Here is a 16,679-nt window from a genome sequence, read left to right on the forward strand (position 1 = left end):
GCTAGAAAGTCTTTACACATACTTATGCTGCATAAACATTTTTCAAGCATAGCTTCCTGGAAGTATTAAAAATGCCACTTTGCCCTTCAAAAATTTTTGTAATTTTTGTATGAGCAAATCAGATGCATTCACTGATAGATTATTAGCACCCCCATTTTGTCACATTTTTGTATTAGCTTTTCTTTTGTTGTTGCTTTTTTATTATTATTTTTAAAAGTTGAAATTATGCTTTCCTTAGTTATTTTTAGCTATTCTGTAAATTTCTTGTGTATTTTCTATTGGTTATTTATATGTATTGGCAAGAGTATTTTGCATATTAAAGATAAACAAATGTAGAAGTATTTGTCTGTGAGTATTGCACCTGTTACCTCCTCGCTTAAAAAATCTTAATGATTTTATATTTAAATGTTTTATTTATTTTTGTTATATAGAAATTTAGAATTTTTGTCATAGAGAGGTTTAGAAATTATTCCTAAAGTTTTTATAATTTGCATTCTTTACCATGCTTTCCAATAGGAAGTATATGCAGAAAAGTTAAATCAACTCAAGGTGGAGTTTGTGAACCATAGTAGCCAGTGTGGTTGGTGGGTTATCATTGTCCGTGGTGGGCAGATGGGTGGCTGTGGATAACACGAGGTTGCAGACTTCTGCATTTTTATGAACTCAGTACCAGGAAAGGTCAGTCAGTAATGAGTAAGCTTTGAGAACAGATTGCCATGTTTGCACTCAACTGTGTTTAGAAGTTTTGTTTTGTTTTGTGTGTGTGTGTGTGTTTTAAAGAGATGGTAAGTAGTTTAGTATAGGCTGCTGCTGTTTGGCAACCCCTTGGACTATGGCCCACCAGGCTCCTCTCTGTCCATGGGGTTTCCCAGGCAGGATTACTGGAGTGGAGTGCCATTTCCTTCTCCATTATAGGCTGAGAGATTGCATTTATTGGCATTCTGATCTGTACAAATCAATTTGTGTTCCCAAAATAATTTCAGATATTTATATACTCCTTAATGTTTGATCTTAGACTTTATTGTTTTATTTTTGAAAGCATTTGATCTTTAAATTTTACAAAAGTGCATTGAGTATCCTTTAGATAATGGATAATTTTGTACTCTGGATATAACTGGAAAACATGTTCCCAGAAATGAAATTGCTAAGCTGTAAAATGGTGTGTGCAGAGTACATCATGAGTAACGCTGGACTGGAAGAAACACAAGCTGGAATCAAGATTGCCGGGAGAAATATCAATAACCTCAGATATGCAGATGACACCACCCTTATGGCAGAAAGTGAAGAGGAACCCAAAAGCCTCTTGATGAAAGTGAAAGTGGAGAGTGAAAAAGTTGGCTTAAAGCTCAACATTCAGAAAACGAAGATCATGGCATCTGGTCCCAGCACTTCATGGGAAATAGATGGGGAAACAGTGGAAACAGTGTCAGATTTTATTTTTTTGGGCTCCCAAATCACTGCAGATGGTGATAGCAGCCATGAAATTAAAAGACGCTTACTCCTTGAAAGGAAAGTTATGACCAACCTAGACAGCATATTGAAAAGCAGAGACTTTACTTTGCCAACAAAGGTCCGTCTAGTCAAGGCTATGGTTTTTCCTGTGGTCATGTATGGATGTGAGAGTTGGACTGTGAAGACAGCTGAGCACCGAAGAATTGATGCTTTTGAGCTGTGGTGTTGGAGAAGACTCCTGAGAGTCCCTTGGACTGCAAGGAGATCCAACCAGTCCATTCTGAAGGAGATCAGCCCTGGGTGTTCTTTGGAAGGAATGATGCTAAAGCTGAAACTCCAATACTTTGGCCACCTCATGCGAAGAGTTGACTCATTGGAAAAAGACTGATGCTGGGAGGGATTTGGAGCAGGAGGAGAAGGGGACGACAGAGGATGAGATGGCTGGATGGCATCATGGACTCGATGGACGTGAGTCTGAGTGAATTCCGGGAGTTGGTGATGGACAGGGAGGCCTGGCGTGCTGTGATTCATGGGGTCGCAAAGAGTCAGACAGGACTGAGCAACTGAACTGAACTGAAGGTGGTGTGTCTGAAATTTTATACAAAATGACAATTGGCTTCCAAGTAATCATTTACAGATTTTTTTTTCCTTGTTTCAGTTAAGGTATACTTTATATGTAGTGCATTTCACCCACTTCTGTGTGCAGTTCTTTGAGTTTTGGACAGATGTATGGCCCTTTGTGAGATGTTCAGCAAGTCCATCTCCACAGAGACCGAGAGCCAGGAGTGCCCCTAACGCATTGTGTCCGCAGCACCTGGCCCACACTCTCCACCCCCTCAGCAGCCCTTTGTTACTCTTCCCTGAACTTTGATCTCTCCCCTTTTCAAAACTATGTAGACTGTATTGTTCATGTAATCTTTTGTGCTATTTTTATTATTTGACTTTTTTTTTCTTTTTTTTTAAAATTTTAATTGGAGGCTAATTACTTTACAATATTGTGATGGTTTTTGCCATACTTTGACATTAATCAGCCATGAGTGTACATGTGTTCCCCAACCTGAACCCTGCTCGCACCTCCCTCACCATCCCATCCCTCAGGGTCATCCCAGTGCACCAGGCCTGAGCACCCTGTCTCTTATTTGACTTTTTAAAATGTAGTACTGAATGAGCTACTGATTGTGTAGCTCTTTTTCTCTCATTTTTTATAGAAAAAATTTGAATATATTTTATGAAGTATAGTTGATTTACAATGTTGTATTTTTAATTTCATCTTAAAATTTGTATATATATATTTATTGAAGTATTTTAATTTTTTATTTTAATCAGTTAATTTAAAAACATTTTGGCCACACTTTGGCTTGTGCCATCTCAGTTCCCTGACCATTGACTGAACCTGGGCCGTGACAGTGAAAGCTCCAAATCCTAATCATCTCAGTTCAGTTCAGTCGCTCAGTCGTGTCTGACTCTTTGCGACCCCATGAATCGCAGCACGCCAGGCCTCCCTGTCCATCAACAACTCCTGGAGTTCACTCAAACTCACGTCCATCGAGTCCGTGATGCCATCCAGCCATCTCATCCTCTGTTGTCCCCTTCTCCTCCTGCCCCCAATCCCTCCCAGCATCAGAGTCTTTTCCAATGAGTCAACTCTTTGCAGAAGGTGCCCAAAGTACTAGAGCTTCAGCTTTAGCATCATTCCTTCCAAAGAACACCCAGGGCTGATCTCCTTCAGAATGGACTGGTTGGATCTCCTTGCAGTCCAAGGGACTCTCAGGAGTCTTCTCCAACACCACAGTTCAAAAGCATCAATTCTTCGGCGCTCAGCCTTCTTCACAGTCCAACTCTCACATCCATACGTGACCACAGGATAAACCATAGCCTTGACTAGACGAACCTTTGTTGGCAAAGTGAAGTCTCTGCTTTTCAATATGCTATTTAGGTTGGTCATAACTTTCCTTCCAAGGAGTAAGCGTCTTTTAATTTCATGGTTGCAGTCACCATCTGCAGTGATTTGGGAGCCCAAAAATAAAGTCTGACACTGTTTCCACTGTTTCCCCATCTATTTCCCATGAAGTGATGGGACCGGATGCCATGATCTTCGTTTTCTGAATGTTGAGCTTTAAGCCAACTTTTTCACTCTCCACTTTCACTTTCATCAAGAGGCTTTTGAGTTCCTCTTCACTTCCTGCTGTAAGGGTGGTGTCATCTGCATATCTGAGGTTATTGATATTTCTCCCGGCAATCTTGATTCTAGCTTGTGCTTCTTCCAGTCCAACGTTTCTCATGATGTACTCTGCATATAAGTTAAATAACCCCTAACCATCTGGGAATGCTCTAATTTCTTTTTTTTTTTTCCAAGTGTCTGATTCTCTCTTCAGCACTGAACATGCTTATGTTCTAAGTGTATAGAAAGCCTAGAAAATTTTGTGTATTGCTCATGTAAAGATAAATGCTGAAGCAAGTAATAAAATTGGGGTATTTAAGGTTATAGTGGGCAGAAAAATCAGCTCACAAAATCTCATGAGTTCCCACCTACCTGAAAGATTTTTAAATATGATATTGCCCCTCAGATGCATAAAGCTGGTTAGAGTTGTGTAATTGGAAAGCATATCTGCCTAGCTTAAAGTAGACAAAAAATTTTTAAGGAAATAAAATCACATATAAAATGCAATAGTTTATTCTACATTATATCGTAGTGAGGATTTGAAGTTCTTGAGGGTGGGGATCGAACCTGCATTCCCTGCATTGGAAGGCAGATTCCTAATCAGTGGACCACCAAGAAAGTCCTAAGAACCTCCTTTTTCTAATTAATGTATTTTCTGAGGAGAAGGAGTTAGGGTGGCAGATAGATACATTGTCAGTTAAAACACATTTGAAAAACACAGACATTGCCATCACAGAAACTGATTCACAGCTAGTACCTATTTGCAGAGAAATCAAGTAATAGAAAACATCATTTTAAGAACAGATATTTAGGGCTTGATACGGTCTGTGCGTACTAATAACCCTTTTGCTCCTCTTAAATGGATATGTTTAGACCAGTGGCCAGATTCCAGTATGCATTGGCATGGGATGTAGAGCTTGAATTAATATCCTAAGGAGGTGGAAGCATCAGCACCATGCCAGAATATTTTACAGGCTTGCTTTCTTTGTGAACGTGTCCTGGTGAATTTTAAGACATTGTTGTGCCATTTGTCTTGCTGGTGAATGTTTCTTTTTTGTGGCTTCAGAATTTAAAAATTCATTTATGGCTACCCACTGTCTAACAAACTCTGGAAACAAACACTGTCTAACAAGATCTGGGAAGATGAGTATGTAGCTTGCAAACGAAGGTAAAAGTTGCTTTTAAGGTTTAAAATCTTTATTGAGTTTGAATAAATAGCTAAAGAATTTTCCAAAGAAAAAGATGTCATATGTAGTAAGTTTTGAATTATTATTTAGTTGTATTGTAACACTGGAATTTTAAGAAAGAAACTAAAAAGTATTATAACATTAAATTATTAAAGGAAAATGACTTTGGATTCACAATTTTGGGTGAAATCTGGCTGCACTATATTTTAGCTGAATAACCTTGGGAGAATTATTTAACCTTTCCAAGTACCCATTGCTTTTTCTAAAACACATCAGAGTGTTGTGGTGATAAAGTGAAGTAACTCCTGTAAAGCATTTAACACAGCGCCCGCTGCTTACTCCAGTTGCTTCTGCTGGGCCACCGCTGCCTGCTGCTACTAAGTAAGTAGCTCTCGTCTGTATTTGGGAATTTAGAATGTGTCCTTATATGCTCTTAAAACTTGAATTAACCCATATACAGTCAATAGAAAAGTATCAGTATAGTGTGGAAATTATGTCAGTTATCTGAGGCCTTTCCAAGCAGTTGTTCTCACAGATGAAGCGTGTTTAAGAAAAACAAAAGATGAAAATTCTGCTAAAGTACCATCCTCCAGTGCAAGTAGTAGCCTCAAAGACGGGGGTGCTTTCACTGTGTTGAAAGTGTATGTGTCATCTTGGAGTTACAGATGGATGAAAAATATTTTCCCCAATTTTTGTAAAAACCTGCACTCTTGATTTTATTTTCAGTTTTGTTGAAACTGTACACAGTGACCTACATCTCAGTAGAGGAAGTAGAAGTCCAGGATTTAAGGAGATAAAGGACTGACTGACCTTTGTGATTAGTACAAATGTCAGTAGAGATTTAACTGTTTTGGTATTTTTATTATATGATTGCTACTTTTTTTTTTTTTTTTTTAAGAGCTCTGGTTACCAAGTTCATAGGTCTTTAAAGTTTTGTCCTATCTTTTCATAAGTACTATTATTTAGGAGATCAGCCCAGGGATTTCTTTGGAGGGAATGAGGCTGAAGTTGAAACTCCAGTACTTTGGCCACCTCATGCGAAGATTTGACTCACTGGAAAAGACTCTGTTGCTGGGAGGGATTGGGGGCAGGAGGAGAAGGGGACGACAGAGGATGAGATGGCTGGATGGCATCACTGACTCGATGGACGTGAGTCTGAGTGAACTCCGGGAGTTGGTGATGGACAGAGAGGCCTGGCGTGCTGCGATTCATGGGATTGCGAAGAGGTGGACATGACTGAGCAACTGAACTGAACTGAATTTTGCAGAATGTATTTCCTGTAGTGTGGTGGATGTTAATCAACTGAAAAACATCAGACCATAACAAGTAGTGCAGGTAGATAATTGGTTGCAACTGTATAAAAGTACTAATTTGTAACCCAGGACAATTTTGTCTTCCATGGGACATGAAATGATGTCTATAGACATTTTAGCCATTTTTGGTTGTCACAGCTGGAGGATGGGGAGATGCTACTGGAATCTAGTGAGCAGAGATCAGGGGTGCGGCTGAATATCTTCTAATACACAGGATTACACCCACCCAACAGTTATTGGTCCCCCCTCCCCCAATATGCTATTTACAGAGAAACCCTATTGTAAAGGGTTATGGGGACATAGTAAGCACAAAATAAATGTTGGTTAATATTGACATAATTACAAAAATATTTAAAATTTCAAATAATGAATTATATGATCTGGTTTATTTCTGTGGGTTTTGATTCTATCTTTGTGCCAATACAATATGGTTTGATTACTGTCAATGTATATTATAATCCCACCCAGTTTAGATAATCTTTCATTATTTCTTCCAGTAATGATAATATTCTTTGTATGTAGAGATTAATATTTGAATTATTTTATTGGCTTTCAAAAGTAATTTAAATTTGTTAAATTTAAGTTGAAATACTTGTACAAAAACAATAGCCTTAAGATTTTAAGTTTGCCCATTCCAGTCCATTTTAGTTCACTGATTCTTAAAATATTGATGTTCACTCTTGCCATCTTGATTCATGGACCTAACATTCCAGGTTCCTATGCAATATTGTTCTGCATATAAAGCAGAACATATAAAGCATCGGACTTTACTTCCATCACCAATCACATCCACAACTGGACATTGTTTTCGCTTTGCCTCTGGGCTTCCCTGGTAGCTCAGATGGTAAAGTGTCTGCCTGCAATGCAAGAGACCTGGGTTCGATCCCCAGGTTGGGAATATCCCCTGAAGAAGGAAATGGCAACCCACTCCAGTACTCTTGCCTGGAAAATTCTATGGATGGAGGAGCCTGGTAGGCTACAGTCCATGGGATTGCAAAGAATCAGACACGACTGAGCAACTTCACTCTGTCTCTTCATTCTTTCTGGAGTTATTTCTCCACTGATCTCCAATAGCATACTGGGCACCTACTGACCTGGGGAGTTCATCTTTCAGTGTCCTACCTTCTTTCCTTTTCATACTGTTCATGAGGTTCTCGAGGCAAGAATACTGAAGTGGTTTGACATTCCCTTCTCCAGTGGAGCATGTGTTGTCAGAACTCTCCACCATGACCCATCCCTCTTGGGTGGCCCTACATGGCTTGACTCATAGTTTCATTGAGTTAGACAAGGCTGTGGTCCATGTGATCACTTTGATTCATTTTCTGTGATTGTGGTTTTCATTCTGTCTGCCCTCTGACTGATAAGGATAAAAGGCTTATGGACACTTCCTGTTAGGAGAGACTGACTGTGAGGGAAACTGGGTCTTGTTCTGATGGGTGGGGCCATGCTCATTAAATCTTTAATCCAGTTTTCTGTTGATGGGTGAGGCTGTGTTTCCTCCCTGTTGTTTGATCTGAGACAAAACTATGGTGGAGGTAATCCCTCAAAAGGTCCCATGCACAAACTCCCTCACTCAATGCCCCTGACCCTGCAGCAGGCCACCTCCCACCCACACCTCCCCTGGAGACTCCGGGACACTCACAGGCAAGTCTGGGTCAGTCTCTTGTGGGGTCACTGCTCCTTTCTCCTGGGTCCTGGTACACACCAGGTTTTGTTTGTACTCTCAAAGAATCTGTTTCCCCAGTCCTGTGTAGGTTCTGTAATCAAATCCCACTGCAAAGTCAAATTACCTGGGGGTTCTCAGTCCTTTTGCCAGATCCCCAGGTTGGGGAAGCTGTTGTGGGTCCTAGAACTTTCTTAACAGTGCAAGAATGTCTTTGGTATTACTGTTTTGCAGTTTGTGGGTCATCTGCTGTTGGCAGTGCTATGGTGGGATTAATGGCGGCTTTCTCCAAGAGGGCTTATGCCACGGGCTGTGTGACCAGGTCTCCTGCAACCAGAGCCCCTGCGCCTGCAGCAGGCCACTGCTGACCCATACCTCCACAGGAGACACTCAAACACAGTTCTGGCTCAGCCTCTGTGGGGTCTCTGGGTCCTGGTGCTCACAAGGTTTTGTTTGAACCTCCAAGTGTCTCTGGCAGGTATGGGGTTTTGATTCTAAACGTGCTTTCACCCTTCCTACCATTTTACTGGGGCTTCTCTTTTGCCCTTGGACATGGGGTATCTTTTTTTGGTGGGATCCAACATTCTCCTGTTGATGGTTGTTCAGCAGCAAGTTGTAATTTTGGAGTTCTTGCAGGAGAAGATGAGTGCACGTGCTTCTATTCCACCATCTTGTCATGTGGTGAGAACACACCGGTCATAGCAAACAGCCTCTTCCAGCAACACAAGAGAGGACTCTACACATGGACATCACCAGAGGTTCAGTACCGAAATCAGATTGATTATATTATTTACAGCCAAAGATGGAGAAGCTCTATACAGTCAGGAAAAACAAGATCGGGAACTGACTGTGGCTCAGATCATGAACTCCTTATTGCCAAAATCAAACTTAAATTGAAGGAAGTATGGAAAACCTCTAGACCATTCAGGTATGACCTAAATCAAATCCCTTATGATTATACAATGGAAGTGAGAAATAGATTCAAGGGATTAGATCTGATAGAGTGCCTGAAGAACTATGGACGAAGGTTCATGATATTATATAGGAGGCAGTGATCAAGACCATCGCCAAGAAAAAGAAATGCAAAAAGGCCAAATGGTTTTTTGAGGAGGCCTTACAAATAGCTGAGAAAAGAAGAGAAGCAAAAGGCAAAGGAGAAAAGGAAATATACCCATTTGAGTGCAGAGTTCCAAAGAATAGCGAGGAGAGACAAGAAAGCCTTCCTCAGTTATCGGTACAAAGAAATAGGAAAACAGTAGAATGGGAAAGACTAGAGATCTCCTCAAAAAAATTAGAGATACCAAGGGAACATTTCATGCAAAGTTGGGCACAATAAAGGACAGAAATGGTCTGGACCTAATAGAAGCAGATGATATTAAGAAGACGTGGCAAGAATACACAGAAGAACTGTACAGAAAAGATCTTTACGACCAAGATAATCACGATGGTGTGATCACTCACCTAGAGCCAGACATCCTGGAATGCAAAGTCAAATGGGCCTTAGGAAGCATCACTACGAACAAAGCTAGTGAAGGCAATGGAATTCAGTTGTGCTATTTCAGATCCTAAAGATGATGCTGTGAAAGTGTTGCACTCAATATGCCAGCAAATTTGGAAAACTCAGCAGTGGCCACAGGACTGGAAAAGGTCAGTTTTCATTCCAATCCCAAAGAAAGGCAATGCCAAAGAATGCTCAAACTACCACATAATTGTACTCATCTCACACACTAGTAAAGTAATGCTCAAAATTCTCCAACCCAGGCTTCAGCAATATGTGAACCAGGAACTTCCAGATGTTTAAGCTGGATTTAGAAAAGACAGAGGAACCAGAGATCAAATCGCCAACATCTGCTGGATCATCAAAAAAGCAAGAGAGTTCCAGAAAAACATCTACTTCTGCTTTATTGACTATGCCAAAGCTTTTGAGTGTGTGGATCACAATAAACTGTGGAAAATTCCTAAAGAGATGGGAATACCAGACCATCTTACCTGCCTCTTGAGAAGTGTGTATGCAGGTCAAGAAGCAACAGTTAGAACTGGACATGGAACAATAGAATGGTTCCAAGTCATGAAAGGAGTACGTCAAGTCTGTATATTGTCATCCTGCTTATTTAACTTATATGCAGAGTACATCATGCAAAATGGTAGGCTGGATGAGGCACAAGCTGGGATCAAGATTGCCGAGAGAAATATCAATAATCTCAGATATGCAGATGACACCACCCTTATGGCAGAAAGTGAAGAAGAACTAAAGAGCCTCTTGATGAAAGTGAAAGAGGAGAGTGGAAAAGCTGGCTTAAAACTCAACATTCAGAAAATGAAGATCATGGCATCTGGTCCCATCACTTCATGGGAAATAGATGGGGAAATAATGGAAACAGTGTCAGACTTTATTTTTTTGGGTTCCAGAATCACTGTACATGGTGACTGCAGCCATGAAATTAAAAGACACTTGCTCCTTGGAAGAAAAGCTATGACCAACCTAGACAGCATATTCAAAAGCAGAGACATTACTTTGCCAACAAAGGTCCATCTAGTCAAGGACATGGTTTTTCCAGTAGTCATGTATGGATGTAAGAGTTGGACTATAAAGAAAGCTGAGTGCTGAAGAATTGATGCTTTTGAACTGTGGTGTTGGAGAAAACTCTTTGAGAGTCCTTTGGACTGCAAGGAGATCCAACCAGTCAATCCTAAAGGAGATCAGTCCTGTATGTTCATTGGAAGGACTGATTCTGAGGCTGAAACTCCAATACTTTGGTCACCTGATGCGAAGAATCGACTCCTTGGAAAAGACCCGGATGCTGGGAAAGATTGAAAGCAGGAGGAGAAGGGGAGGACAGAGGATGAGATGGTTGGATGGTATCACTGACTCGATGGACATGAGTTTGAGCAAGCTCTGGGAGTTGGTGATGGACAGGGCAGTCTAGTGTGTTAGAGTCCATGGGGTCGCCAAGAGGGAAACACGATTGAGCACCTGAACTGAACTGAAGATTTTGAAATCTTCTGTACTTGTCATCTTATATTTTCTGAAAGCCTTGTAATTTCTTTATATAAACATGAGTGCTAAGTTGCTTCAGTCATGTCCAACTTTTTGCGACCTCAGGGACTGTAGCCACCAGGCTCCCCTGTCCATGGGATTCTCCAGACAAGAATACTAGAGTGGGCCATTCCCTTCTCCAATTGGTTTCCTGGACCCAGGGTTCGAACCCATGTCTCTAATATCTCCTGCATTGGCAGATAGGTTCTTTACCACTAACACCACTTTCAATTTTGTTTCTTAGTGTTTATATTTTTGTTGGCATAATATATGTGATTTATTTATCTAATTTTATTTTTTTACATTTTTGTTTTCATTCTCTTTGGAATGCCATTCAGTTTTAGATATTCTTTTTTTTATTTTACTTTTCTTATAATTTATTTTTAAAACCTATTTTTATTAAGATATAATTGTCATATAACAGTGTATGTTTAATGTTTTCATATGATTACATTTATATGTTTGATAACCACCAAAGCATTAGCTATCTATTGTGTCATATAATCATTACTTCTTTTTTGTGGTGGTAAGAAAGATCTAGGCTCTTAGCAACTTTGAAGTTTATGTTGATAATAAAAGTATTGCTGTCTGTAATCACTATGCCGTGCATTACCTACTGTTGTAAGTGTCTTCTGAAGCAAAATCTCCCTGTTCCCCCCGACCCCCCTTTCCAGCCCCCTATCACCACCATTCTACTCTGTATTTACGAGTTTGGCTTTTAAGATTGCACATAGAAGTTATATCACACAGTATTTGTTTCTTGTAACTTATTATTCCTTTGACGCATAACTTAAAACAATGCCCAGAACTTTTATAGCGTTAATAAAAATAGTAATAAATGGCATCTGTGTTTCTGAATTGAATATAATATATTCTGATGGTTTTTGTAGAGAAAATGAATTATATTTAGAATAAAGAATGTATCTAATTGTCCATCAAAGGAGGGGTAAGATGCCATCTTCATACAGCTTTAGTTCCTCCTGTCTTTGAAGAACATTTTGTGCTCTTTGGGGGCATTCTTAATAAGTAGTTTGTCATTACTTTCTAGAAATCTTAAACTGTAGTTGAAGGGTTAGAGTGAACATTTAAAATCATCGCTGAATCTATATTTTTTCAAAATTATGAAGAGGAGCATATGAAGCAAAAAATAGGATGCTGTATGTAATCATGTAATTAGTTGGTAAATACAGTTTGTAGGAATTCACAGATTAGAGAGATCTTCATGGGTGAATGTGGGACCAGAGCAGATTGGAATTGCCCAGATTATCATAAATGGAGGAGGAAAGTGAGATTGTTGCCGTGACTCGAAAGAACATGGCCATAGCATAGAACTCATCTTGGTTCTGTCTTTGGCTCATAGTACATTCCCCAAGACCATTCTCCAGATTGCTGTTAGGTTTGTTGAGTATTTGGTTATACAGATTCTAGAGCTTCTTGAAAGATTTTCCCTTGTGAAAAGGAATTAAACTGATATAAATGTGGTATGTGGTGAATCCAAAATGGGGAATTGTCTAGAGTGCCTTTAAACAGAACATTGTGTATTTTTGTTGTTGTTCTTGTTATTTTTGTTCCATCCCAGGTATTGTATGTTTCAGTTGTTAGTAGAAAGACACTCGAGTGGTTTCTTATTGTTTATAGCAAATTTATTTAGAATTCTTATACTGAATTCTCTTTATTCTGTATGCTACAAAATGTATGGATAGGATTGAAGTTTATCAATTTAACTAACTTGAATTTGAAAAGTCAATGATCAGTTTTATTAGCCTTACATCTTGGAATATATAATAGAAGGGGCTTCATATTGAATATCATCTTCATTTCATTTTGTATTATTTGAAAATACAGATTACAAATATAGATTTAATATATATTTTTTGACTGTTACTGTTCATCTTACTTAAAAGTATGTTTCTTAAAGATACAGGGAAGTAAAATTGCATCATTTTTCTTTCAGAAGTTTCATGTTTACAGACTTTGGGGTTTGTAACTGGTTTTTTAACATGAATCAGTTAAATGTTGTGGCTCAGCATGCATTGTAAGGAAAAATAATGAAAACCAAAATCCTTTTAAACACCTTATATGTCTTTGGACTGGTATTCACTCTGGTCTGTCTGTGCTTCTTTTGTTGGTGGTGGCAGTTTGCTTTTTGGTTACCTACCTGCCTTTGAAAAGGGAGCGATGGACAGGCCCGCCCCCACTCCCTGCCCCTGACAGCAGCGGCTGTGATTAGGAGACTGCAGATGGTGTGGTGGCGGATTCTGCCATCCCTCTTTCTCCTCCTGAACCTCAGTTCCTGCTTCCTCCCAGCCCCAGAGGGAACACATTATAAGCCCATAGCCTGGATTCATCAGCCTCTAGGGGATGTTCAGCCTCAGAGCCTGTCATTCAGTGCAAGTCACTCTGCTTGATATTAACATGCTATGATCAAAACCAAAACAATTCATAGCTATAAATTAGAATCCAGTTGTCTGTCCAGTCCATTACTATCCTTTGTCCTAACATGATATCTTGAGTGATGGTTCTGTCTCCTTGTGACACATTCCTAAAACAAAGCATCTTGTATTAGCCTCAGTCTTTCCCTCAGTCTCTTGTTTCCTTTTTTCTGTTAATGCCAACACTAAGTAATTCTCAAGACTGGAAACCTTCCCGCTATACCAGTCTGTCATTGATGTCCCTAAATGTTCTCTCCAGGCTCTTTATTGTCCCTGTCAGTACCTTGTCTCTCTGTCTGTATCACGTATCTCTGTAGAGCAAATTGCTCCATTGCTAAGTGTGAGATGTGAAATTTGGCTCTCGTTTTGACACTCTCCTGCTAAAAAGGCAAGGGCTTCATAATACTTCCAAACAGACATCTATTCAGAAAACCTGTGCAGCATCTTCAGTAGTATTTTTATAACCCACTTCTTACAGCTGTCTGTCCTCGTTCCCTTTGATACATGCATTCCTGACAAAGTTTGCTACTTTTCTACCACATCTTAAAACCCCAGGACTTTGTTCCTATTCTCATTTACTTTCAGCTCTCTCCCCCTGCCAGTGCATTCACACCCTTCAGTTTTTAGCAGGAATGCCCCCTCGCGCATGACATCATTCCCTAGCTGACCTGAAATGTTTCTCTCCTCTTCAGGATCTTGCAGTCATGTGTGTGTCTCTGTGACACCTATTCCTGTTCGTTTGTGTCATAGTTCTTTATGAGTAAGTTTTACCATTGTTTGAGTGTCTTGCAAGAGAGCTTTCTTTTCTGTCTCTATCTCCCTTAGCAAGGCTTAGGATACTCAGGAAAGACATGTTGATGACTAAGTGAAGACATCACATGGTTAGTTTGGTTGTGTTATCAACATTCTCTTTACAGAGTGTTCTACGTCTGCTATCTGAAGAAATGTACACAAACCATGAACATTTACCTTACAGTTTTAATGTCGTGGTGACCACAGTCATCAATCATGTGTGGCAGTGTATGTGCCTTATGAGTAACAAGACTCCGTTTTCTTTCTTCTTGGACAGGAGAATCAGATGAGAGAGAACAGTCAAAATTGGAAGTGAAAGTTTGGGACCCAAATAGCCCACTTACAGACCGACAGATTGACCAATTTTTAGTTGTAGCCCGGTGAGTATGGCACTGTTTAGTCAAGATACACACACACACACACACACACACACACACGTGTGTAATATAAAAGAATTCATAGAAAATTTATGAGTTTTCCTTTCGTTTGTGTTCTACTTTTTTCCATTGGTTGTATTCTTCTGTGTAAGAAAGCCTAACATGTATCACATTACTTCCTAAATACTATGATTTATTTATTTATTTTAGTAATATTGATTTATTGGCATTAGTTTTTGTTTTAAAAATGAAAATAGATTAATTTTTATTGATTAAGAAAATTAATGCTCCTTGTAAAAATTTAAGCTCTACAAAAAATTATAAAGAAGAAATTCAACAGCTGAAATCCCGTATCTTTAATTAAAGCAGTGATCTCCTTTAAGCCCATGAGGGACTATCCAGGTGTAAGTAATCATGTGCGCCTCTGATTGCAGCCACACGTGAGTAAGGTCGGTTGCTGGGTGTAAGGCTTTCCTGTGAGTTCTGAGTCCGGCTCCCCAACTGTCTTGTGTGCCCCCTGCCCCTTTTCTTGAGAAAATGAATGGGATAGAAGTCTAGTTTTTTTGTTTTGTTTTTTAGAAGTTTAGCTTTATTTTTTCAATTATAAAAGTAAATAATGTTCTTGAAGGAATTGCTGCAAAACAAGTAAAAGATATTATCATAGCATTGTCATAGCAAAAAAATTGGAAAAAACCTAAAAGCACATCAGCAAGCAGTTGATGAGTGAATTGAGGTTTATTTAGTAATAGAGTATTTACAACAATTAAAATGAATTTAATTAAAAGAATGAAATGGGGCTATATGTAGCAGAGATAAACCTCAAAAATAGTATTGAATAAAGAAAAAGTATGATCAACTGATAAAAAAAAAGTTTACAGTGGGGACTTCCCTGGTGGTCCAGTGGTTAATTAAGACTTTGCCTTCCAATGAAGGGGGTATGGGTTCAAACCCTAGTTGGCGAGTTAAGATCCCATATGCCTGTCACCAAAAAATCAGAAGCAGTATTGTAACAAATTCAATAAAGACTTTAAAGAAAAAATTTACAATATGCAAACAATGTCTTATTATTTCATTAATGGGCTTATGTATGCACATGTATATTATGTATGCATGTATGAGTTCTGGGAATGTATATGGGGACTCTAATGAAATTATAATATTTATTTCCTTAAAGAATGAACCAGATGTGGCAAAATATTACCTGTTTTAGCTTAGTTTTTGATTTATTTATTTTATTGAAATATGTTTGATTTACAATAGTATATTAGTTTCAGGTGTACAACATAGTGGTTCAGTATTTTTGTAGATTATATTCCATCTAAAGTTATTACAGAGAAATGGCTGTATTTCCCTGTGCTGTACAGTATATACTTATTGCTTCAAACATGGCAAAATAATAGAATGAGGTAGATTTGGACATGATTATAATCATCTCCATTATATTCTCTAGTTTTTTTGTTGAATGTTTGTCATAATGCAAAGGACAGAAGCCCTTGGCCATCCTTTGTACTGTTCACAGTGTTGGTCACCATGGAAGTTATGCACTTATTGGTGGCTAGGCATTCAGACTCCAGAGCCTGGAAGCCTAGCCACTAACTGATTAGATGGAGAGACTTGGTTAGTGTACATTGCTGGGGAGGAGCCAATCAGTGAAACAGATGAGACTGAAGATTTGGGACTGAATTATTGGTGGAATCACTGGCCTGGAGTCTCCAGACAGGTTACCTGGATTTTGGTTTATTTAGTAGGCTTTGCAGTTTCAAATTCATTGTTCTTTCCTTTTCCTGATTGCCAAGGGCCATGTTTTCTTTTTTCTTGAAGCCAGCATGAGAGGCACCAAGGAGATACTCCCAGTATCTTTTTCAAGTTTTGTTTTTTTTTTTTAAAAATCTAAGTACAAATTAAGACCCAGTTAAGTACCACTGCACATTCCAGTGCCAAGCATTGGTGAAGAGGTGGGGCGACCAGTACCCACATATCCGATTGGTTGTGGTGCAAGTTGGTACAGCTGCTCTGGAAAACTATTTGCTGTCATCTAACACACACATCCCTAAAGTTTCAGTCCTAAATATATACCCAGCAGAAATGCATACATCTGTGTGCCAAAAGATATGTATACAGATGGCAGCAGTGGTACTATCCATAGTAGCCCCAGACTGGAAACAAATGTTCATCAACAGTAGGGTTGGGGTGGGACACCATGCCAAGTAATGCTCCATAGCAAGGAAGACAAATGAACACAGCTACAGCAGGCAACACAGGTGA

At 39.2% G+C, this 16,679-nt stretch overlaps 1 protein-coding gene across 8 annotated transcripts in view; it reads left to right on the top strand.

Annotated features, from left to right (window-relative positions):
- The window catches only part of MTA3 (metastasis associated 1 family member 3), a 212,740-nt gene that overhangs the window by 130,031 nt on the left and 66,030 nt on the right, over positions 1-16,679 (top strand). For all 8 annotated transcript variants that reach the window (XR_009739340.1, XM_061432189.1, XM_061432190.1 and 5 more), the window contains exon 7: positions 14,315-14,417. Coding sequence is in view for 7 of the 8 variants with exons in the window: in XM_061432189.1 (XP_061288173.1) it covers positions 14,315-14,417 (103 nt within the window). In the remaining variant the exon portion in view is untranslated. The remainder of the gene's footprint in view (positions 1-14,314; positions 14,418-16,679) is intronic.

Source organism: Bos javanicus, chromosome 11, assembly GCF_032452875.1.
Source record: "Bos javanicus breed banteng chromosome 11, ARS-OSU_banteng_1.0, whole genome shotgun sequence".
Taxonomy (NCBI): domain Eukaryota; kingdom Metazoa; phylum Chordata; class Mammalia; order Artiodactyla; family Bovidae; genus Bos; species Bos javanicus.